At 35.9% G+C, this 25,187-nt stretch overlaps 1 protein-coding gene across 1 annotated transcript in view; it reads right to left on the reverse strand.

Annotated features, from left to right (window-relative positions):
• GABRA4 (gamma-aminobutyric acid type A receptor subunit alpha4) overlaps positions 1 to 25,187 on the reverse strand; it is a 74,733-nt gene that overhangs the window by 30,813 nt on the left and 18,733 nt on the right. The window contains 3 exon segments of the mRNA NM_174543.2: positions 13,799 to 14,058; positions 22,583 to 22,735; positions 24,177 to 24,320. Coding sequence (NP_776968.1) covers positions 13,799 to 14,058; positions 22,583 to 22,735; positions 24,177 to 24,320 — 557 coding nt within the window.

The raw sequence follows: 25,187 nt of genomic DNA on the forward strand, positions 1-25,187 counted from the left end.
TCAAAAAATAAAAAAAGCAATGCTGGGATGGTTTTATGGGATTTTTCTCTATTATTGTTATCATCTAGGACTTCTCTTTCCTATCATTACTAGCAGTAACAATATTTCATAGAGACTATATTGCATTCATTCTTTCATTCATTAACTCAGTATACAAAGGTTGGAAGGTCATTTACTGGGTGCCAGGCTCTGTGCTAAGCATTTGTCTTATGATTTGTATTCTTCAAATTGCTTCTTTAAAAGAAAATCTGTTCAACAGACTAATCCCAGATGTACACAAATGTCCACAGTTTGATAAGCTGGAGAGGATAACATGCTTGTTTTTATATATGAAGAGTTGACTTTCTGCTCCTTGGCTACAGAGGTCTCACCACCTTTGGCTAAGTCCTCTTTGGGAATGTTAATCCTCAGGTGTCAACAAACTGGGGGCTTCCCAGGTGGCACAGGCAGTAAAGAATCTGCCTACCAGTGCCAGAGATGCAGGTTCAATTCCTTTGTGGGGAAGATCCCCTGGAGTAGGAAATGATAATCCACTCTAGTGGATTCCATGGAAAATTCCATGGACAAAGGAGGCTGGAGGTCTACAGTCCATGGGATCTCAAAGAATCAAACAGGACTGAGCTCCCACGCATGCCAACAAACTGGCCAAAAAGGAAATGCAGATGTCCTAAACAGTGGAGTACTCCCTCCCTCTTCCCTTTGTCTAATATTTTCATGGTATGAGATTTTCTACTTTTAAGTGATCCCTTGATATCTATACTAAACTGCCTGGACTCAGTAAAAATTTTTTAAGGAGGCAAAAATAGAAGCACTCTCAGGGAAACTAACCCCCATCCTTACTTGCAAACCCCTAACCTTCTTGATGAAAGTGAAAGAGGAGAGTGAAAAAGTTGGCTTAAAGCTCAACATTCAGAAAACAAAGATCATGGCATCTGGTCCCATCACTTCATGGGAAATAGATGGGGAAAAAGTGGAAACAGTGTCAGACTTTATTTTTGGGGGCTCCAAAATCACTGCAGATGGTGATTGCAGCCATGAAATTAAAAGATGCTTACTCCTTGGAAAGAAAGTTATGACCAACCTAGATAGCATACTCAAAAGCAGAGACATTACTTTGCCAACAAAGGTCCATCTAGTCAAGGCTATGGTTTTTCCAGTAGTCATGTATGGATGTAAGAATTGGACTGTGAAGAAAGCTGAGCGCTAAAGAATTGATGCTTTTAAACTGTGGTGTTGGAGAAGACTCTTGAGAGTCCCTTGGACTGCAAGGAGATCCAACCAGTCCATCCTAAAGGAGATCAGTCCTGGATGTTCATTGGAAGGACTGATGCTGAAGATGAAACTCCAATACTTTGGCCACCTCATGCGAAGAGTTAACTCATTGGAAAAGACCCTGATGCTGGGAGGGATTGGGGGCAGGAGGAGAAGGGGACGACAGAGGATGAGATAGGATGGATGGCATCACCGACTTGATGGACATGAGTTTGGGTGAACTCTAGGAGTTGGTGATGGACAGGGAGGCCTGGCGTGCTGCGATTCATGGGGTCGCAAAGAGTCGGACATGACTGAGCGACTGGACTGAACTGAACTGAACCTTCTTTTAGAATTCCTTATAAGCAAACTTTTCTTTGAAAGAAATCTACAACTGTTTTCAATTAGCCAAACAAAAAGTAAGTAAAAAAGGTGGCTTCAGCAAAACTACTCCTAAAAGAGGGAGAGAGTTTGAGAAAGAAGCAAAATTCACTGGACTACATTGTTAGGGAGTCATGAGACTGGAGGGAATAAAGAAATGCCCAAGCTAGTTGTCTACATGAAAACATTAGATTTTTAAAAATTACTCGTCATAAAAAAGAACAAAATAATTCAATTTACAGTAACATGGAGGAACCTAAAAACTATTATACTGAGTGAAGTAAATCAGATGCAGAAAGACAAATATATATGATATTGCTTATATGTGGAATCTAAAAAAAAGTGTATAGATGAACTTATTTACAGAACAGAAGTAAAATCACAGATGTACAAAACAAACTTAGGTTACCAGGCGATAAGCAAGGGAAGGGATAAATGGGGAGTTTGGAATTGATATATATACACTACTGTATATAAAATAGATAACTAATAAGAACATACTGTATAGCAGAGAGAGCTCTACTCAATACTCTATAATGGCCTATACGGGAAAAGAATCTAAAAAAGAGGAGATATATATATATATATATTTGGATATATCTCATTAACTCTGCTGTATACCTGAAACTAACACAACATGGTAAATCAGCTATAGTTCAATAAAAATTTAAAACTAAAAGAAAACTAAAACAACTAAAAAATTAAAGATAGAGCAAATGAAGGGGAAAGAATAGTTCTACAGAATAATTAAGCAAGAGGAATGTGAAAATTCAGGCTCACTAATAAAAGCACCAAAAAAGACATTGGGAAAGATTTTGACACATTATTCAAACAAAGAAGTTAGGTAGGGTAAGAGTCTCCTGGAAGATGAGATAGTAGCAAATATTAAGAAAAACACACCATCCCACACAATCTGAAAAGAAAATGCCCTCTCCTTTAATTGGCCAAAATACATAACAATTTTCCTCTACCAAAGACATTTATATGCATAATATCCTCTCATTTATTTAAATGAAATGAAACAAGTAATACCCAAACTGATGCACCTTGAAACTTCTAAATTATCACAGGCTGAGAGAAAGGCTGGAGATTTAGCGATGTATATTATGTTGTGGGGAAATTAGCCCCTCAAAATAGCAGAAGGGAAATTGGCCGCTTAGCCAAATAAACCAGAAGGAACGAATACTCTTACTTAGTAGCTGAGGGATGAGAACTTGCTGGATAATACAGCCAAATATTGAGGGAATTTGTTTCAAGCATCTGCATATTTTTGAAGCTGACAGTGTTCCCCCTAAAAAGAAGTGCTGGCCCACTCACGTAGTAACACAGAAAAAGATTCACCAAGTTAATAATAATGGGAAACACCATTAAGAAAAAAACTGAGCAAAAATTTCACGTGGGGAAATGGATGGCTCCTTCATGTATTGCTCTCCCTGACAAATGAACACCTATCTCAGTTATATGAGAAGTGAAATTAATCAGTAGCTGTTTCTTGAGCACCTGCTAGATTCTTAGCAAATCTGTGCCAGATGTACTGGAGAAGGAACAGAGTAAATGGAGAAGTAATAAAAATATCAACAACGTGACAGAAGTTTACTAATTATAGAGCAATTCTACAGCAATCCTTAAGCTAACGCATAAAAATCACAAACTAAACTGATGATATTTATAGTAATGAGGTGGCTCATTTCTTTGATACTCTCCTTTATCTGCTGACCATCAGTAAAATACACCTCACTGCCAGGCTAGGTTCTCTCACCAGCTCCTCCCAAAATTCACCACATTTTTTACATCTCTTGGCCCCTACAGAATACCTATGCTGTCACCTGACATAGTATAAATTCAGTAAGGGCAAAAACTCTCTTTTAAGATCCTTTAAAATTTTCCTCTCCACCTTTATAATAGAATTCTTTTGAAATATATTATAAATAAATATTGTTAATTGAATGTACTAGTACATATCAGGCAGGTTATTTCAAACCAAAAATTCAAAGACATACCTTTTAACATTTTTTAGATGTTTAAAATGTCAAAAAATTGGAAAAACTATGGATTGGCCTATAGTCAAAGTGACTGAGCTAAATCAATTGGTGATTTTTAGCATTGAGGAAATCCACATATATTTTGTGCAAAGCTAGAAATTTGGAGAGTGTGTCTAATTTTCTGAGACTTTAGCTTCTATGTAAACTGAACTGCCAGCCCTGAACTGCTTGGGCTTCATTATAAATGGGATAGAGTTTTATTGTCTGGCTTACACTTTCAACAATATAAACATTGACAACCTTCAGAAAAATGAGGAATGGGGTGGGGAGTGAAGCTGTGGGGGTAGGCACAGGAAAGAGTCACCAGTCGTGGTATTTGGTTACAAGAGAGGGGAAACAATTTATACAGGTTGTAAATCTAGACTTTGGAGCCAGACTATTGGGTTTAAATCCTGGCTCAGTTATTTAGGAGGTGTGTGCTTGGACGAATCACTTACACCTCTCTGTGTCTCAGTTAGTCATCTATAAAAGAGGATGAAACTAGAACAGGATTGCTATGCCAATTATATAAGGTAATATATGCAAAATATTTAAAATACTCCCTGGTGCTACTAAACACAGGATCAGTTGATGTTCTTATTGCTTTTGGAACAGTATGGACTTTTGCTATGTAAGAGTACATAAAATAACCTGAATATTTAGTTTGACCTGACTCAGTGAACCCAAAAAGAACCATCCTTCTTTGTAGCCATGCTTATGAAAGTAAACATATGTTAAAGAGTATAAAGCAAGCTAGCATTGGTTACAGATACGGATGAGTTTGTAGTAACAGGTTTTTAAATTAGAAGGGAATTTGGATATAATCTTGGTTAACATCATCAGGTAACAGACAGAGAAATGTACACTCAGATATTAAGTTGTGTGATCAAAGAAAAGCCAGAAAACTGAGAGTAGAGACAAAAATCCCTCAATGCCTGGCTGGTTTCTCTAGTTGAGAGTCAGCACAGTGCACCTGAAAGCATCCAAAACACTTCACCAAGGCTCAGTGTCCTCAACCATAAAACTGTATATGTAACAACACGACTTATCTTAGGGTGTTTGTGGAAATCAGAGATAACACACGTAAAGTAACTAGCACAATATATATATATATACGGCACATGTGTGTGTGTGCTAAGTCGTGTCGGTTGTGATCAACTCTTTGCAACTCCATGGATGCATCTCTTATGTCTCTGCATTGGTAGGTGGGTTCTTCACCACTATGGCCACCTGGGAAGCCCTATAGGGCACAGAAGTAACAATGATGGGGACTTCTCTGGTGGTCCAGTGGCTAAGAATCCACTTCCCAATGCAGGGGATGTGGTTTTGATTCTTGGTCAGGGAACTAAAGATCCCACATACCAAGGGGCAACTGAACCCATGTGCCACAATTAAAACCTGACATCAAAAATAAATAAATAAAATTTTTAAAATAACAATGAGGATTATGATGGTGACAAGCTACTTACTAAATCCCAAAATTCTACATATTATATAAATACACTTCCAGCTTCTTACTTTGTCATATTTGCAAACATAGAATACATGAAAATAAATGGAAAAGTTTACTAGTAATCTATATCCATACCACATACACACACTCCTACATTGTATTATACTAGGTTTACAAGATGCCTTAATACTTCCTTAAATACTAGCTAATATATTAATATCTAGCCTTCCTAATGCAGCATTGAAATTACGGCATTTCCCCTTCTGGAGGAGAAAATAGCCTAAATTTTCAATTATGATGCTAATGTTGGCATTTTTCTTCCCATGTGATGTTATTACAAATAATTACCAAGATATGCATAGTATTACTTCAATAAGCTACTAAAACTGATCGCTTCTCCTCCCTTTGTCATTTTGAATAATGTCTCTTACCTTGTCACTTTTTGCATTTCAAAGGCTAATTTGAAGTCTCAGCTTAACTCTTTCTGATTTAATTTATCATCACCCTCTCAAACATCCTTCAAAGCATTTTTCACTTTTATTCATTCACGTTCACATTCATTTATTCACATTCACATACATATCATTATTTAAATATTTGAAGTCAAGTGATGAATGTCACCCCCTACACTACCCTCAGAGTATTCCCAAACTACTACACTTAACAAGTGTTCCATTAATATAGCCATAAATAAATAGGTTCCCAGTAGGAAATTGAATTCATGGATCCATATTCCAGCACATAGGTCTAAAGTAGCAGTGAATATTTGAGGGTAAGCTTATACTACTACAAACATACTTGAATTATTCTAAAACCAAGATTCTACATATTACATATAGTCAATTATAAGAATAATATCCTGTCTCCTTCACTTTAAGACTATTCTCCCAGGTTTTCTATTCTTTGACTCCTCAGCACCTTGCATGATGACTAGTGCACAGTAGTTGCTCTGGAAACAGTTGTTAAATTGCTAACGGAGATTTGGCTCTCTTGCTTTAGCAAAATGACAATTTCTCATGAGTCAGCATGTGACACATAATAAAAGTAACAGATGAAAAACATGGTTGGAAATTAAACAAAATTCTGATACTCATGACACTTAAATCATCCAGTTTAATAATTGTGCGATTAAACAATTACTCATTGCCTAAAGAGCATTACTAACTACAGAACATTCAGTACAGAAAAAAGTATGGCTTCAGAGAGGTACAATTTATATAAGACTTAAAGAAGTCATTAAACTACTACTGTCATCAACAAACTGAAATGTCAGGTGGAATGACAGTACCTCTTCACATCCTTATTCAAACTGCCACGGAAAGAGATTTTAAACTAAGTTAAGAAGTGAAAGAAATAAGGATAAATGAGAAAACTAGGTGTGTTTTTTTTTTGCGTGCTAGCTTAAACTATTTAAAGCACAGCATTTCTAAGAGGAATTTTGAGAATGATTGAGATGAAAATCTGAAACTGGCCTAGTTTATAGAGCCTGTTAGAAGGCAATGAGGTTTGTGATTACCAAGCACTGGGAAATCATTGTACTTAACACTGGTGTTGCTCACAGACACCGATATCTGTGTGGGCTTCCCTGGTAGCTCAGCTCCTAAAGAATCCACCTGCGATGCAGGAGACCTCAGTTCAATTCCTGGGCTGGGAATGTCCTCTGGAGAAGGGATAGGCTATGCACTCCGATATTCTTGGGCTTCCCTGGTGGCTCAGCAGGTAAAGAATCCACCTGCAATGCAGGAGACCTGGCTTTGATCCCTGGGTTGGGAAGATCCCCTGGAGAAGGGAAAGGCTACCTACTCCAACATTCTGGCCAGAAGAATTCCATGCATGGTATACTCCATAGAGTCGCAAAGAATTGGACAAGACTGAGCGACTTTCACTTTCAGTGAAAGAGATGACAAAAATGATCCAAGAACAACAAACTGTACTCTCCTCATAATGCATGGCTGCACTTACAGATTTACAGAGACTTTTCATTTTGCTTGATTTTGTTTTCAAAGTGTCCTCCTCAGTTCCCTGTTGTTGTCCACTAGCTAAGTCCAACTGTTGACATGCATGTCTCAGAATGACTATCTGCTGTTCCTGGTCCTCACAGTGACCTGATTCTAGCTCACCACTTAATATCCACCTAAAGTTCACACTTAACTATGGTAAGGAGGAATTTTACATAAAAATGCAAGTGCTTTTGGAAATTGGTGATAAATGTATTGGTTTTTAGAGGCACCACATTTCCTACTGTCTGATTACTATGGTTGGCTGATTATAACAAACAACTGTGACTATTAGACACTGTGCTATGTGCTGTATGGGAAGACAGAATGAAGCCATAATCAATTTTATTAAGGAGTTCACCATCCATGTAGGTAAACAAAGTAATCACATATGAAATAATTTATTCAAAATACTTTAGAATATTACAGATGATAACTTATGTGTGGTGCATGCGTTAGATATCAAAGATGCTTTAAGGAAATAAACAATGATAATGATCACAGCTACTGTGACCATCAGGGAAATGCAAATCAAAACCATCTGAGATAGCACCTCACACTTGTCAGATGGCTATCATCATAAAGACCACAAATAACAAACGCTGGAGAGCGTGTGGAGACCCTGTTTAGTGAGGGGCCCTGTACACCATTGGAGGGAATGTAAATTGGTATAGCCACTATGAAGAACAAGAAGGTTTCTCAAGAAACTAAAAATAGAACTACCATATGATCCAGTAATTCCACTCCTGAGTATATTTCCAAAGGAAATAAAAACACTAACACATGTATACCTGTGGTGGATTCATTTTGATATTTGGCAAAACTAATACAATTATGTAAAGTTTAAAAATAAAATAAAATTAAAAAAAAAAAAAGAAAAACTATATGTACCCGCATGTTCATTGCAGCTCTATTCACAGTTGCCATGATATGGAAGCAACCTAAGTGTCCATCAATAGATTAATGGATTAAAAAGATGTAGTATATATGTGTATGTTTATATATATATATATATATATATATATATACATATATATACACACACACACACACACACACACACAATGAAACACTACTTAACCACCAAAAGAATGTTGCCATTTGCTATAGCATGGCTTGGTCTGGAGGGTATTCTTAGTGAAATAAGTCATACAGAGAAAGACAAATAGTTCCTATTTTTTCTATTCTTTTTTCTCTTATTTTGTTATTACCCACATTATGTAGATGTGGACTCTTGCCACAATGTTCTTGAGATCCTTAAGTTTGGTCAAAATGATCCTCATCTGGGAAATAGGGCTAGAGTTTGACTTTGAAGAATAGACAGTAAAGAAGGAGATTTTCAGGAATGCACTTGAATTACTAAATTCAAGGTGCATCTTGAATTATTTATATACTCTTTTAATATCATCTTTTTCTTAAAGATTCTAAGTGGAGCAAATAGCTATTTAATTTACAAATATCCTTGTAAGAATCTATGAGCACTTTAACAGTGAAAAGTCCATGAAGAATAGCTACAGTGAAATGTAAACAGACAAAGCAATTAGGTAGATGGGACAGGAAAGGTGCACAGTGGAGATGTATGCACTTGTATTCAGAAAAGTACCCATTTACATCCCATCCTATCACGGGTTAGGAGAAAATGTCCCACTATGGAAAAGTCCACCTGTCTAAACTTGAACTAAGTATCGTCTTCATTAAACATGCTTCACTGCTCTTCTCTGTTCTAATGAATGATGCCACCACCATCTATCTCATCCTTCATTTCCCTGTCCCAATATCTAATCAGTCATTAAGATGTGAAATGAGAAGTTTGAGTTTTGCAAGCCCAGTCCTACCACTTACCAGATAAATAACTCTGGGCGGATTGCTTGATCCCTAACTAGCAATATCCTCATTGGTAAAACATGGACAAAAATAGAATGTATTTTATAAGTTGTTAAAATTAAAATGTATCTACAATGTCTGTAAAAGTTCTTACTAAAAGCATTTGGAATATTTTGCTGTTGTTATTTAATCATAGAAACACAAACAAAAGACTCTGTGTTAGGCTCATCATTTTATACACATGTATTATACACACACACACATACATTCTAATGTCTATCTGTATAGCTATATTATAAATTAAATACTATAAAACAGAATTTAAGAGAACAAACCCTACACTCAGACACAACTAAATTAAGCTAAATATTGGGTCTACCATTTTCTAGTTTTGTTATCTTGAATATATCACTTAACAACTTCAAGGGTCACTTCCTTCATCTGTCAAATAGTTATTGTGAGTTTGCAACTAATTAGCACATGTTAAGCATATCACACAGTACCTGACACAATATAAAAGTCCAAGGAATTTTAGTCATTGTATCATGGGATATTTTTAACAATATATAATGTGCATACATTAATGTATACTTTCTGACTGAACAAGAATTGTGAAATATATTTTCAAATAATTGTTAAAATATGATTTTATTAAGAAATCTCCACATTTTATAGTTACTTATTGTCCAAACCATCCTATTAGTCCAGATCACCTGTGTCAGTGAGCAAGTAGGTACTCTAAGAAGCAGTAAGGATATGGAAAGATAGAACCACAAAAACAGAGCTCAGCTTAAATACTGGAAGGGCAAAGTCAAAGTCAGAATTACAGTAATGTCGCAGAAGCAAAACATCCACTTTCCCTCCTGAGATGCCTAAAAACATACTCAGGCTGCCCGTAGCTGCTCTTAGAGTCTGCCAATCGGCCTTTTCTCCTTGCTTCATGAATATTGCATAAAGCATAAGCTTTCCAATTCCCAAGAAATAAAAATGGTAACCATAATACTCTGCTAGGCCATTAAGAGTCCATAGGTCACATATAGTGACAATGAATCAAACGACTAGTGAGCTTACCCAAAGGACCGGTGAACTATCAAATATTGTGCAGACTGAAGGCAATTTTAAATGAGGAGTTTAAACACATTTTAAACAAAGGCAGCGTTATTCAAATAAGCAAATAGCTACACAAGTTGGAACACGTTAGAATAATAAAATTTCAACTTACTAAGATAATTAGAATATTTCCTACCAGGAACATATTTTAAAATTTTGCTCTTAACACACTCTTTCCCCTTCTTGATTTCCTTCTCCTTATTTATCTATGTTTTTCTCTGTCTCCTTCCCTTCCTCAATTTTAATGCATTCTCAACCTTCAAAGCTAAACTTAATACTGAAAGTATTCAATGACAACTGAAGCCCCAAAGCCAGGTGTGTTCTGGCAGCAATATGTACTCTGGAGGATGGATGGTCAATTCATTAATCACTGTCCTTAGAACACAGATTCTTCAAGGAAACTGCTCTGGAGATCTAAGTTGTAATACATACATGGTTACACACTGTAGAGGATGTGAAACACATATTTTGATGAAATTTATTATAAATTCCTTCCAAACCTGTAAAGACTGTGACTCTATGCCCTTCACAAACAAATTTCATCATCTTATTCTTTATTATGCCATTTGCACACAGCATGAGGCCCATGCTGCCAAGAGGAGTTACTGAATCCAAGCGGACTTAGCCAACTGGACACACCAAACCTAGCATTCATCAGTGATAACAACTGTTACAGTCAAAAAATGTTTCAAGGAGGTATTAGTTCTCATCCCACCTTTGGAAATTCTGCAGAATAGTTTTATGCTAGTTAAGCAGTACTTTCAAGTAAATACAATAACACTATGCAAGGAGTCTTATCACCTTGCAAAAATGAAAAGAGAACCACATTAACTCATTATAAACAGAAAAAAACTACATATTTATATGTGTGTGTGTGTGTGTGTATTTATATATATATGTCTCCAAATGCATAATCTTTACACTTTAGCAATCCTGGGATCAGGGCGAGCTAATAGCTACAAGGAAAAGTCAATATATTTAATAACTTCCACAATATTAGAAAATGATAAGTTGAAATACGTTGTTTTAAAAGTTAAACACTGGTTATAATAGGACAGATAGCTTTCAAAGTATATGAAAAAATAAAGAATGTGAAAATTAAGCAATAAAAATGTATTACAAAAGTTAATATTAAGAAAGAATGTAAAAGTTAATGAAATCAGACCAAATAGAATTCAAGGGGTACTATATGGAATCTCCCCAAAGAGGTTATTTTATGATCAAATTCACAGAGTTCAATGAAAATAGAGCTGTTATAAATCTTTACATGTTGAGTATCATAGCATCAAGATGCATAAAACAAAACTAGTTAAAATGCAAAACTAAAACAATCTCATTTTTGGAGGATTTTTCTTAACGTTTTTGGTATTTGAAAGATCAAGAAGACAAGAAGTGACTAGAGGTGACATAATAATGTTTTAGGTAAAATTAGTAACTAGTAGTCAACTCCTTAATTTCCATCAAACATTTATAAGCTTTAGTATAATTCAGACCACAATGAAAATATCAATAACATTCAAATCTATACAGGTAACATTTCTGAATATAAGGTGGTTCAGCTAAAAATACAATGAAGCTAGATAAACAAACAATATCCCATTTGGAACTTATAATATTATCTTCCAAATAATTATGAGCTTATATAGAAAAATAGCAGCATAATTGCAGAATATTTAGCAAATAATTATGATAATACATCACCAAAAAGTTATGAATTATGGCCAAAGCTGTATGCAAAGGAAATCTCATTGCAATAAAGGAAACACTATTATTAAATAAGAAACAGTGAAAATAAATTAAGAACTAAACTCAAAATGCTAGAAAAAGAGTAACAAAATTAATCTGCAGAAAGATGAAATTAAAATAAATCTTAAGTCAACAATAAGAATAAAAAGCAAATAAATAAACACAGGATGATTTTTTAAAGGAACGGTAGATAGAATTATTCTACCAAGGCCTCAATACAACAAAGCAAAACAACAAACACAACAAAACAACAATAAAAGGCAGAAAGGACACAAAATTACTTATGGGGAAAGGGAAAGGGAATAAATAATGAGTTTTTTATCTGACAATAGTAAACAAAATTCATTTTAATAATTTTGAAAATCTTGATGAAATTGATTTCTTTAGAAGAAAATGTAAGCTATCCAAACTTACTTTAATGGAAGGACAATAATTTTTTCTATCAGCTCATATGTCATTCTTAGAGAACCAGTGCTCTTATCCCTGCACTGGGAAAGACAGCTATAAAGTGAAGGACCCTTAACAGTTTATACCTACCAGGGTAAAGTGAAAGTGAAAGTGAAGTCGTGTCCGACTCTTTGCGACCCCATGGACTGTAGCCTATCAGGCTCCTCCGTCCATGGGATTTTCCAGGCAAGAGTGCTGGAGTGGATTGCCATTTCCTTCTCCAGGGGCTCTTCCCGACCCAGGAATCAATCTGGGTCTCCTGCATTGCAGATAGACGCTTTACCGTCTGAGCCACCAGGGAAGCCCAGGGTAAACAGCTAACCTAATTTGTTCTACTGGCATCTTCTCTGGGAGGACTTCCTGGTCCCGGAAATGAATTCTACTATTGTCACAATGCCCTAACATTTTCTTCCCACTTTGGTGATTCAGCACTATCAAAGCAATGCACCATCTAATGTACCGGTTTTGCTATATATATATATATACATTTTTGGTAAATTTTCTGTCTCCCCTGTCCTACATACTTAAATCTAAGTCCATAGAGTAAGATAATTGTCAGAGGGCTTTGTGTGCCCTTGTTTCTCAGATCATCAACAGTGTCTGGTGCATAGTTGATGCTAAATGTGTATTTGGTGAATGAGTGAAAAAAAAGAATGAATGCATGTTTGAATAATTAAAGGGATGAGTTATTACCATAGAGAATAGAGTTGATGACTTTCATACACTTTGATTTGGGTACATGCAGACAAAAGGAGCTTTTGACTCATTTGTGGCAACTACAATAAGGCTGTGTATAACTGACCATAGATACTTCTTTGATTCAGGAAAGAAAAAGAGAGAGAGATAGTAGAGTATCAGAGGAGGAGGAAGAGAAAGAAGAGAAGGAGGAGGAGGAAGAGGAGGTGATGATTGCTTGCTTTCTCATTTTCATGATGGTTTGCTATTTTTGTACAACTGGTATCCAAAAGTCACTTTTTAATTTTTTTTAATTTGCAGAATCACTCATGTGCCCAATGTAAATTACAGTAGCTCTTATATACTTTCATATCCTTTTAGATCTGTCTCTTTAGGACAAAAATTCTCAGTCTTGGAAGGATATCACCTGCACCTATGAGTCTTCTTGTTCATTGGTTTTCTTTTCTTTTTTCATACAAGGGCACATCCCCATGGGGGCAGTTCTAATGTGGAGCCATGCTAAGAATCACTGCTTTATTTTGTTCAATGAACTCTACTAAGATGCTTTTCCGACCTACTTAAGGGTATCCACAGGTTTCTCTTAAGTGCATACGTAAGATTTTGCCCCCTAAAAATTAAAAAATTTTAAATTCTGAACTTTCATTTGAACAGGTCTGTGTACATCTATCTCATCCAGAGCTGTTTAATTTTTAAGCCATTAATCATAGTTTCAAAGTTGAAATTTATGATTATCCTTTAACATTTTTTTTTGAATTTTTAAATGAGTTACAAATTGTCATTGGGATTTTCAACAACTTCCTAGCTTTTCCCCTGGCAATGGAAATTTGACCAAGATGCTAAAATCATGAGCTAAAGGATATTAAGTCAAATACCTGCAGAGGTGTTTCAGGATGCTTTTCTCTCAGCACTGGAGCAGCTGAAATTTCCTGGGGGGCTTTTGATGTCTTCCTTTTGGCTTTTTCCATTTGAACATTGGTAAAGTAGTTGACGGCAGCAAACTCAATAAGGGCCGAAAATACAAAAGCAAAGCAGACAGCTATGAACCAATCCATGGCAGTTGCATAGGACACTTTGGGTAAAGAATGCCGTGCACTGATGCTCAGTGTGGTCATGGTCAGGACTGTGGTTATTCCTTCAAGGGAAAAGAGCAAAGAGACAAAATACTTTATGGTTATTTATACGCAAACAAACAAACAAACAACACACAAAAAGATCTGGAAATTTGGTGGGATGGCAGTAACAAAGTTTATAACTCAAAACAAACCATCTTTGATATGATTCCAATCCTAATGGTTCAGTGAAAGTAGCACAGGCTTTGGAGTTAGAGACAGATGTGGTTCAAATACTTACTCCTCCAATCACTGGCTCAGTGTGAATTGGATTAAGTTAGGAAAACACACTGGGTTTCACTTGATGCCCACTTACTGAGCTTACTATGAAGACTTAAAGTATGTAAGGCAACTAACATACACTGGGTTGATATTAGTACCCAGGCCAATATACCTGAGAAACTCAACACCTAACAGGAAGTGTGACTCACTGAAGCACTGATTCTCAACCAGGAGTGGGAAGATGGTAGCACTGAAAATTAAAGTATCAGAATTTCATGTCTGGGGTAGGCATGGCCCATGTTATTGAAACTCTCTATCAGAAAAATCACAAGTTATATACACTCAAAATCTTTACCTGAATATTACCTATTTAATTAAAATAATAAATGTACTAGTTCTAAAATAGCTCAATTTATATAAAACAGAAGGATGCTCCCAAGAAATAGATTTCTAGAACAATTTGGTTTTAAAAATATTGGACATCTCAGTTCAGTTCAGTCACTCAGTGATGTCCAACTCTTTGCAACCCCATGGACTGCACCAAGCCAGGCTTCCTTGTCCATCACCAACTCCTGGAGCTTGTTCAAACTCATGTCCATTGAGTTGGTGATGCCATCCAACCATCTCATTCTCTGTCGTCCCCTTTTCTTCCTGCCTTCAATCTTTCCCAGCATCAGAGTCTTTTCTAATGAGTCAGTTCTTCAAATTAGGTGGTCAAAGTATTGGAGCTTCAACATCAGTCCTTCCAATAAATATTCAGGACTGATTTCCTCTGATTGGACATCTACTGCCCTTCAGTTTATGGTTGGCAGGAAAATACTGGTAACAAGAATAACAGTATTTCTCTCCCATCAATAAGCTTCTGAAGCATATCATCTCCAGAAAAACCTTTTCTGCAGAGCCTGGAAAAATGTCATTCCCCATTCTCAATGGAAAAATCCCACTTGCTACTGAAACTATAGAGAAATGCATTATTTAAGAATGCTAAATATTTGCACAATTGCCCCTTTCTGCATCTTTGTTTCTCTGTGGATCTAATCCATGTTATGTAGTTAAGTTTGGAAATTTATTTGGAGATTTACCATATCCATTTAAATCATTCTATGTAATACCTAGGAAATCTCCTGAATTGATACACTCAGATGTTTGGGAATGATGATGATGAAGACAATAACAATGATGAAGGCATAAACTATTTATTCCAATCCATGCCAATCCCTAGCCTAAAGTCACAGGTTAAACTGAAGGGACAGTGAGCCCCATGCAATAATGAAGGAATAAAAATATTTTGATGCAGGGAGAAATTACATTGTCTCTTCAACTCAGCACTTAATTATATTCTACCTTGTATTGTTTCTTAATTTTTCCATTTGTGTGAGCTTTGTTTCCACAACTTCGTTAAGCATTGACTCCTTAAGGGCTGAAATATTTAACACCGCTTTGGAATTTACCGTATTTCACATAGTGCCAAGCACATGATAAATGTGTAATAAATAAAAATACATTTTTCAGCTCTTCAGGAATCCATTTTCTTTCTAATCCTTTCTGAATTGTCAGTTTTAAAACATGAGAAATTAGAACAACTTCTGAGCTATGGATCTTTCAAAAATATTCCATAAGCTATACAGAGGGAACAAGTTGAGAATTTGGTTGTATTCTTTTTGAAAAGAAATGTTTGTGATATTTTTAATATTTTATAAGTTTAAAACAGACTTAAAATATGTTTATTCAATCAAATATATAAATACCTAAACGCCTATGAAAATGAAATATTGTGAATTTATTAGACTTTGTTTTGGAAAGAGACCGCAGGACTTTTAGGCCTCTTTTTTATTTTATTTTTATTTTTAGGCTTCTATTTTATTTTATTTTTTTTAACTAATTTTATTTTATTTTTAAACTTTACAATATTGTATTAGTTTTGCCAAATATCGAAATGAATCCGCCACAGGTATACCTGTGTTCCCCATCCTGAACCCTCCTCCCTCCTCCCTCCCCATACCCTCCCTCTGGGTCGTCCCAGTGCACCAGCCCCAAGCATCCAGTATCATGCATTGAACCTGGACTGGAGTATACTAACGCATATATATGGAATTTAGAAAGATGGTAACAATAACCCTGTGTACGAGACAGCAAAAGAAACACTGATGTATAGGCTTCTATTTTAAATCTCAGGAAAATGGCACCATCCCTATGGTCATTATGAGATAGTGAATAAACCCTAAATTAATTCTGAAAACTTCTAGCTGCAAAATTTAAATATAAATCAAAGTTTTTCTTCTTATTCATAGCAGGTTAAATGACCTATTAAGAATTCAAAACTGTTCTACAACTTTATTAGGTACATTTCCTCTAATAGCATAGAAATTATACTGAAAGAGCTTGAAAATAAAATATAAACAATGCCATTTAACTAAGAATACTACTCAGAAATCAGAAAGTTTTACAGAGACCATAATGTAATCAAAAAGGTATCTGAAACTCAAATATAAGTTTATTTAAGACAATTTAAGATTATTTATTTAAGATTATTTAAGACAATTTAAGATTATTCATGTTGCTTTGAACATTTTTTTGGCAATAGAGCAATTTCTCCTGAGGATAAGCAGTAATGGTCTTTTTCTCTCCTGCAGTATGAGAAGAAATTTCATCATTAATGACAACTAAGCAGAATATTAATGCAATTATTGAGTTGTGAATCCAAAAATGACTTTCTGATTGTTAAGGAGGGTACATCACCAAGTTTATGAACACTTTCAACAATATATGGCTATGTGGCTGCTTTGCATTTCTTTTTTATTGTCTAGAGTACACTTGATTTAAAAGTTTGCAGAACGGTCTTTCAGATATTATGGTTCCTATTTTATGACTTGGGAAAATTAAGAAAGTAACTGGCATAAACAGTTGGCTGAGTGTTTGAAATTGCCATCCCTTTAGACACTAAAACGTTTCTCTGTCTGGAGTTCAATTCTAAGAAAGAACTAGCACAACAGGAATGGGCTTCTTACACCTGTGTCTAGGTGAAGCAGTTGGTTAAATGGACACCAACAAAACAGCAAGCAGACGTAACCTCTCAGATAAGAAGCCATGCTCCTTCTGCATCTAGGAAGGCAGTATATCTGTCACCACATCTATCCTGAAAATAATAACCATGGAACTTTTTTGACAAGTTCAGATATTGATGCCAGGCCCCGTTTTTAGAATGCTGAATATGCACCATATTGGCTGGCCCAGGAGCTGGAAGAGGACATTTAAAAGTAGGCTAAGACTATACACAGGAGTGAATTTTGGGTTAGCTACTCCTAGAAAACGAACTAGTAATGATGTAGATGTGCCAGCTGGCATTTACGCAGATTTCATGTTTTACTACACTGGAATAATTAGAAAACTTAAGAGGCATACATCTTTAGTAATAGACCTTTCCAGAGAATTTGGCACATGCTACTTCTCATATTTACACTAATCTTTATTAGTTTTTCTTTTTGCGTGATCTCGAGTGACGTCTCTTACTCAGCAAATTCTTCCTTGAGTAAAGAGAAAAATGAGAAATGGGACAGATAAATGCTAGCCCAGAATTATTTCTTTTTATTTGAATCTCATATGAAATAGACTGTTCACTCCCCACTCCCCACATACTTAAAACTTAACTTCCTTAAGAAAATACCATTGAAAATCTCAACAAACAATTAAATAGTTACTGTTCTGGCACATCTTAGGTCTTAGAAGACTTCATTATTGGGCATAATTTTCCTGGTCAATCCAAACCAGTATCTTGGTGCCTGAGCACAATCAGAAGCAAATGGAAGAGTTCCCACAAAGTATGCAGAGCACACAGCCATACACATCCACTCAGCAGCTCTGAAATCATCCACAAGCTCCCAGGTCCCCAGACTGCCTCCCCCACCCCACCCCTACCACATAAGGACAGAATGGTAGAGTGGACATGAGGGAGTTCTCAAAGTCAGGCAGAAATTGTTTGGGGTTTATCACTTCAATATATGATTTTATACAAGTTTCTTAATCTCTTTGTGTCTATATCCTTATCCATATAAAATTACTAATGCCTAACTTGCTGAGTTATTCTGAAGATTAAATAAGATGATCTCTATCAGTACATGGCAAATTTTATTATCATTATTATTAGTGTTACCAGGGCTTCCGTCTATGGGCTCGCACAGTCGGACACACGACTGAAGCGACTTAGCAGAAGCAGTATCCTTACTGTATGATACATAATGTCCTTACGCTGGCTTATCTGGATAGGAAATATTGGATGGATACAGCTATAACTAATGCTCTCCCCCCACACACACATACCACTGGAAATTTCTATTATTTGGGGACAAATGAGACAGAACAGTGGCTATGAGTTTGTAATCAACCAAGAAAGCATTCAAAGCTCATCAAGCAATCACAATAACTATAAAATAAAGAGAACATTCACATGATAGTATCAAGTAGCGAGTCTCAAAATGAGAGAGAAGGCAGCACGGACTGTCATAATAGTCAATGACACTAACAACAGTATTCACTGTGGTAGTCTTTGTATCCAAATAAACTCATTGAATCCTCACAGCCACCTTATGCAGTAGTGACAATTCACCCTGTTGTGACACTTGAGGAAACCGGCAGAAATAACTCACTGAAGGCTCCCAGCTAATAAACGGTAGACTTTAGGTTACAACTTAGGCCATCTTGCTCCGAAGTCTGCACTTTTTGACGTGGATGCCTCTTAATCAAAGGCATCATTAATGGGGCAATATTTTCTGTTGCAGAAATTATTTAGGAGCATAAGATAAAGATGGTAATACATGTGGAAGTGATTTTATTTTTATTTTCAATGATGATAGTTCCGGAAACATTAATATTATTTGTACAAGGGAAAGTTCAGGGACTTTGACCTTATTCTCAGCCCCTAACTTTCTGCCCAGTTAGGTTGTCTTTATAGATGATGCATACAGCCAAGGTTAACTGAGTGTTCACTGCACTTAATGAGACAATAAACACCAAGCATTTAGCAAATTAATCTTTTGTTGGTAACACAGATAGACCTAGAGGTTATCATACTGAGGGGAAGTAAACCAGACTGAGAAAGAAAACTATATATTAATAGGATATCACTTACATGTAGAATCTAAACACTGATAAAAATGAACTTATTTATAAAACAGAAACAGATGCATAGACAGAAAGGAAACTTATGGTTACCAAAGGAGAAGAAGATGTGGGAGGAACAACTTAAGAGTTTGGGATTAACATATACACTACATACATAAAATAGATAAACAACAAGAATTTATTGTATACTCAGTATTTTGTAATAATCTATAAGGGAAAAGAATCTAAAAAAATATACATATATATTTTTATATATGTCTACATATATATATCTGAGTAACTGTGCTATATAACTGAAACTAACACAATGTTGTAATAATGTTGTAATAATGCTGTAAAGAGCAATGTTGAATAGGAAGCTGGAATGTTAGGTCCATGAATCAAAGCAAATTTGAAGTGGTCAAACAGGAGATGGCAGAGTGAACATCGACATTCTAGGAATCAGCGAACTAAGATGGACTGGAATGGGTGAATTTAACCCAGATGACAATTATATTAACTACTGTGGGCAGAAATCCCTTAGAAAAAATGGAGTAGCTATTATGGTCAACAAAAGAGTCCAAAATGCAATACTTGGATGCAATCTCAAAAATGACAGAATGATCTCTGTTCATTTCCAAGGCAAACCATTCAAGATCACAGTAATCCAACTCTGTGCCCCGACCAGTAACACTGAAGAAGCTGAAGTTGAACAGTTCTATGAAGACCTACAAGAGCTTCTGGAACTAACACCCAAAAAAGATGTCCTTTTCACTATAGGGGACTGGAATGCAAAACAAGGAAGTCAAGAAACACCTGGAGTAACAGGTAAATTTGGCCTTGGAGAACAGAATGAAGCAGGGCAAAGGCTAATAGAGTTCTGCCAAGAGAACGCACTGGTCATAGCAAACACCCTCTTCCAACAACACAAGAGAAGACTCTACACATGGACATCACCAGATGGTCAACACCAAAATCAGATTGATTATATTCTTTGCAGCCAAAGATGGAGAAGCTCTATACAGTCAGCAAAAACAAGACTGGGAGCTGACTGTGGCTCAGATCATGAACTCCTTATTGGCAAATTCAGACTTAAATTGAACAAAGTGGGGAAAACCACTAGACCATTCAAGTATGACCTAAATCAAATCCCTTATGATTATACAGTGGAAGTGAGAAATAGATTTAAGGGACTAGATCTGATAGACAGAGTGCCTGATGAACTATGGACGGAGGTTCGCGACATTGAACTATAAAGAAAGCTGAGAACCAAAAAACTAATGCTTTTGAACTGTGGTGTTGGAGAAGACTCTTGAGAGTCCCTTGGACTGCAAGGAGATCCAACGAGTGTATCCTAAAGGAGATCAGTCCTGAGTGTTCATTGGAAGGACTGTTGTTGAAGCTGAAACTCCAATACTTTGGCCACCTGATGTGAAGAGCTGACTCATTTGAAAAGACCCTGTTGCTGGGAAAGATTGAGGGCAGGAGGAAAAGGGGACAACAGAGGATGAGATGGTCGGATGGCATCACTGACTCAGTGGACATGAGTTTGGGTAGACTCTGGGAGTTGGTGATGGACAGGGAGGCCTAGCGTGATGCGGTTCATGGGGTCACAAACTGAACTGAACTGAACACAGTGTTGCAAATCAACTGTACTTCAATTTAAAGAAAAGAATTTAGCAGAGTGTATGGCATTACATAATGGAAAGATGCACGTTTTCTTTTAAAAGCAGTTAATAATCAAGGCAACAAAGTCAAAGCAGAATTATTCTCCCCTGTATAGTAGAACATCTGGGAGTAACAAGTATGTGCTAAGTGTGCTATGTACCCTGTAATGACCACCACACATTACTCTACATCTTTACTAGTCTAGGAAGGAGAGACATTTTATCACAATGTTATGGATGGAGAAAATAAGTGGCAAATGTGGGTTTTAAAACCTGACCTACTGGAAAATAAACTTCACTACATTGTTTTCTCTCTTCATTTTCCCATCTATTTTCAATAGCTGAATTTTTCAACACTTGCAATGTGCAGTCATTCTTTAATTGAACCCTCACAACTCTATGAAGTAGACAGTCCCACTACACCTGCTCAACGCCTTCTTGGGGTCACACTCTGCCTGGAGCACTAACCCTCCTCTAAGAGTTTCCCCAGTAGGATTCCAAAACCTCCTTGAGTGAACCTAAGCTTAAAGCGGTGGCGGTGTCCGTGGAATATGTCCCCACATTCAGGTCCTCTGAGAACACTAAGATGGCCCTCATCAGAAAGTCTCTCAATGGATTGGGGTTGAGTGAGAAGTCCCCACGCTCTTCAGCTCCTTCTTACCAGCATTCTTTCAGCTTTTGTGTGATGAGGGGTATTATATCATGGCTTTCTACCAAAGAGAAAAAAGCAATGGGAAGTTGGCATCTTTCATGGGGACTATACCTCCATTCCAGAGCAATTCTGATCATTTTCTTTTTTGTCCTACAACTGAATGCCTTTTCCACTCACAATCAATAGAAAAAGAATAGAAAAATATTAAATTAAATATTATTATAACTAATTGTAATATTTTACAATCAGCCAAAAGCATGGCTGATATGCAAAGGCTTATTAACAGCTAAAAAAATTAAAACTCAAGTGTTCTGGATTTGATACAATGACGAATGATATATAGGAAGCCAGTATATAAACAAAAAGAAAAAATGTGGCATATTCAGAAAATAAAGTGTAGATAGACTACAACAATGAGTTAACAAACTAAGCATATAATACTTTCAATTCAATGCATTTAAACCTTTTGTTCCTCTTCATTAAAAGGCAAATATTTCTAAGGCTTTCATATTCATTCATCCATGACTTTTATTTTAAACTCCCGGTGCATTTCATTTTAACACCTAGACATGATTTTAATTCAATTACACAGCATTAAGCTAGGTACCCAAGAATATCACCCACAGTGAAATTATATCCAGATTCATACTTGGTCTTCACCTGCCAGTTTACAATAAAGTAAATCTGATAGGGACCCAAATGAAGGAAATGGAATGCACTTATCCTCTCAAGCTTTATTACTTTGTATTAGCTGATAAGAATGAAATCTTTTGTGATTCTTTACTTAGCACAGCTAGATATATTACTGTTTAATATCTTCTCAGAGATGATATATCTAAAGGCTAGTCCCATGAATCACAATCAAAATGTAAAGTGAACAAAAATAACCAAGAAATGAATTATAATTACCAAATACAGTCCTAGCTGGAACTGATTCCTTATTTATCCAGAATGAAACTTGAGAAAGAATTACTGTCATAATACATGGAATGTATGTTTGAATCATAAAATAACCCATCTTCCGTCTGAGGTGAAAATAAACCGTCATAACAATATATTCACCTGTGAACGAAGCATGAGGAAAATTGTTATATTAATAGGTTCTGTGAGCAAATATTCAATGGTTTTATAATCATATTTCAGAATAACAAACAGTATTCTAGGCAAAGAAAGTATCTGCTCGGCATGACAGCACAAGCATTGAGAAATATGAAGTTCCCAACAAGGGGAAAACAATACTGAGCATCATTACATAGAAAAACATTTCTGTTGTTGCATTGTGATTAAGCAATTTAGTAAGTTGGGCTATAATTTTATAAAAATTCTTGCAGTGCCTTCTATTTTAAAGATCTAACACTGCAAAAGCAATTAGACTTCATTTGCAGCATTTGTAAGAGCAGATTTTAGAGTTAACTTTTATGGAAAATCACTTGGAAAAAAACCATGAAAATACACACACCTGTATGAAAATATAAAGCCTCATTTTAGAAAGAATTGTAATACACAGCTATACATTGTATATACATATATGCTTAGAGAAAGGTTGTCTTACTGTCTTAGTTTCAGGAAAAAACTTTCTTTCTAAATGTGATATATATGAAAAAAATATATAAAGAAACACATATAGACCCATCCATAACATCCCTGAGTTCAGGTATGTTTTATTAGCATTTAGACAAAAACCTAAAAAAGATAATAAGTAAATATATCATAAGATTTCTCGTAGCTCTTGATAAAATATTTAATATTACATCTGAAAGTAACATGCTAAGAAAGTAACTCAGGAAGCAGTAGCCTTATTCTCAGATTGAAGACTCAAATCTTCCCAAAACATATTTTTATAATCACTTACAGGCTGGAAAATACATGTTTTCAAAAAATACTTTTCCTGGTGATACATATACATAAGGAATAGTTTAAGAACAAGCAATAATCAGCTATTTTTCTCACACTGAATATGACAAAAACTAAGTCCTATGATTCTTTCCATTCACATCCCCAAAACAAATACAGACCAAGAATCCTCAATAATAATCATCCATCTACTCACATGACAGCTTTAATATATGCCCTTAACATATTTTATAATTAAATTTTATATTTTGCCTTTATTTTTGAAAAGAGGATAGAGTAGCACCATAAAAATTGGCAAGATATAAAAAACAGACTTGGAGAAAGTACTAAAAAACAAAGAAAATTCAGTGTTCAAAAAAATCAATGATCAGATTTCCTATCTGAGAATTCTGTTGAAAATAGTTTTGATATATTTGATCATTGACTTTTTTTATGAAAAAGAAAACCAACTCATTTCTTGCATCTCACCAACTCAGAATTTATTTCAAACTAAAATAAGATTTAAATATAAATAAAGAGAATTCTCAACTGTGAGCTATGCATCAACTCTATTTCTGGAAACTTTTAGCTGGACCCTGAAAACACAAGATATTTCAATGAAGAAGCTAGTGCCAAGTTGCATATTGGTTTAAATTACTGAATGTCTCACCTGTGATGGATTTGATAGTTTCACTCGATACAGTTTGCCCAATCAAGTCATACTGAACTAAGCTGGAAGACTCCTTTGGAACTTCTACTGATTTCTCAGGACCTTTCGTCCAGGTATAAATCATCTCACTCTTCGGATAGGCATCTGGAGGACAGCAGAGAAGGTGGTTAGAGTCAGGGCTCCTTTTCCATCTGCACTGACAGTCAATGATTAAGAATATTACACATGTTCAAGAAAGATGGAATAAATGAAAACAAGAATCATTATGATTTATTCAAACATGTTTAAGATTGAGAAAACTGTAGAGATTAAATAAGCAGTCTTGCAACTGGGCATATTTCTCATTTTTATGCCAGAGGTTTACAGGAGGAGAGACTAAAACTAAGGCAACTAAAATGTGATCTATGCATCAGTGTCCTTGGATATGTTTCCATACTAATAGGATAAACAGGTGAAAAGCAGAAAAAATAACCCCCACCCAAAGTACTGTCCAACTGCTATTCCTTTCCCTTCTAACTCACTTCTAATACTTGACCAATATTGACATCTTCCTTCCTCATACAGCTCTCTCAATTAGAAACATACCAGATGCTGCCTATAATAATACAACAACAAAAACAAAAGCAAATCCTACTTTGGAAGCGCTCTCCATGGGTCACCTATTCCAGACTCTGCCTCTGGGCAATACCCATGCTGTTTGGGAACCATTCTGCGGGTGACAACTGGCTATGCAGTTTGTAAAGCTCTCCAGGGAACGTACTTACAGAACCAATTCCACTACCTTTAAACTCTCACAATCAGAACATTTTCCCTTCCATCTTCAGCAAATCCCTCCCAGCGGCAATTCAAGCCCATTTTCTATTATTTGGTGTTCAGTGCACATGGAGACCAGCTGCTTGCTTACCAGCCTACCCAGAACAGATAGCTTGGCTCATACACAAATGAGTTCAAAAGAACCAAGATGAATTGTGTGCTGCCCTCTGCAAAGATTCCTAAAATGGCTAGAGCACA

The sequence above is a fragment of the Bos taurus genome, chromosome 6 (genome assembly GCF_002263795.3).
Source record: "Bos taurus isolate L1 Dominette 01449 registration number 42190680 breed Hereford chromosome 6, ARS-UCD2.0, whole genome shotgun sequence".
Classification (NCBI taxonomy): Eukaryota; Metazoa; Chordata; class Mammalia; order Artiodactyla; family Bovidae; genus Bos; species Bos taurus.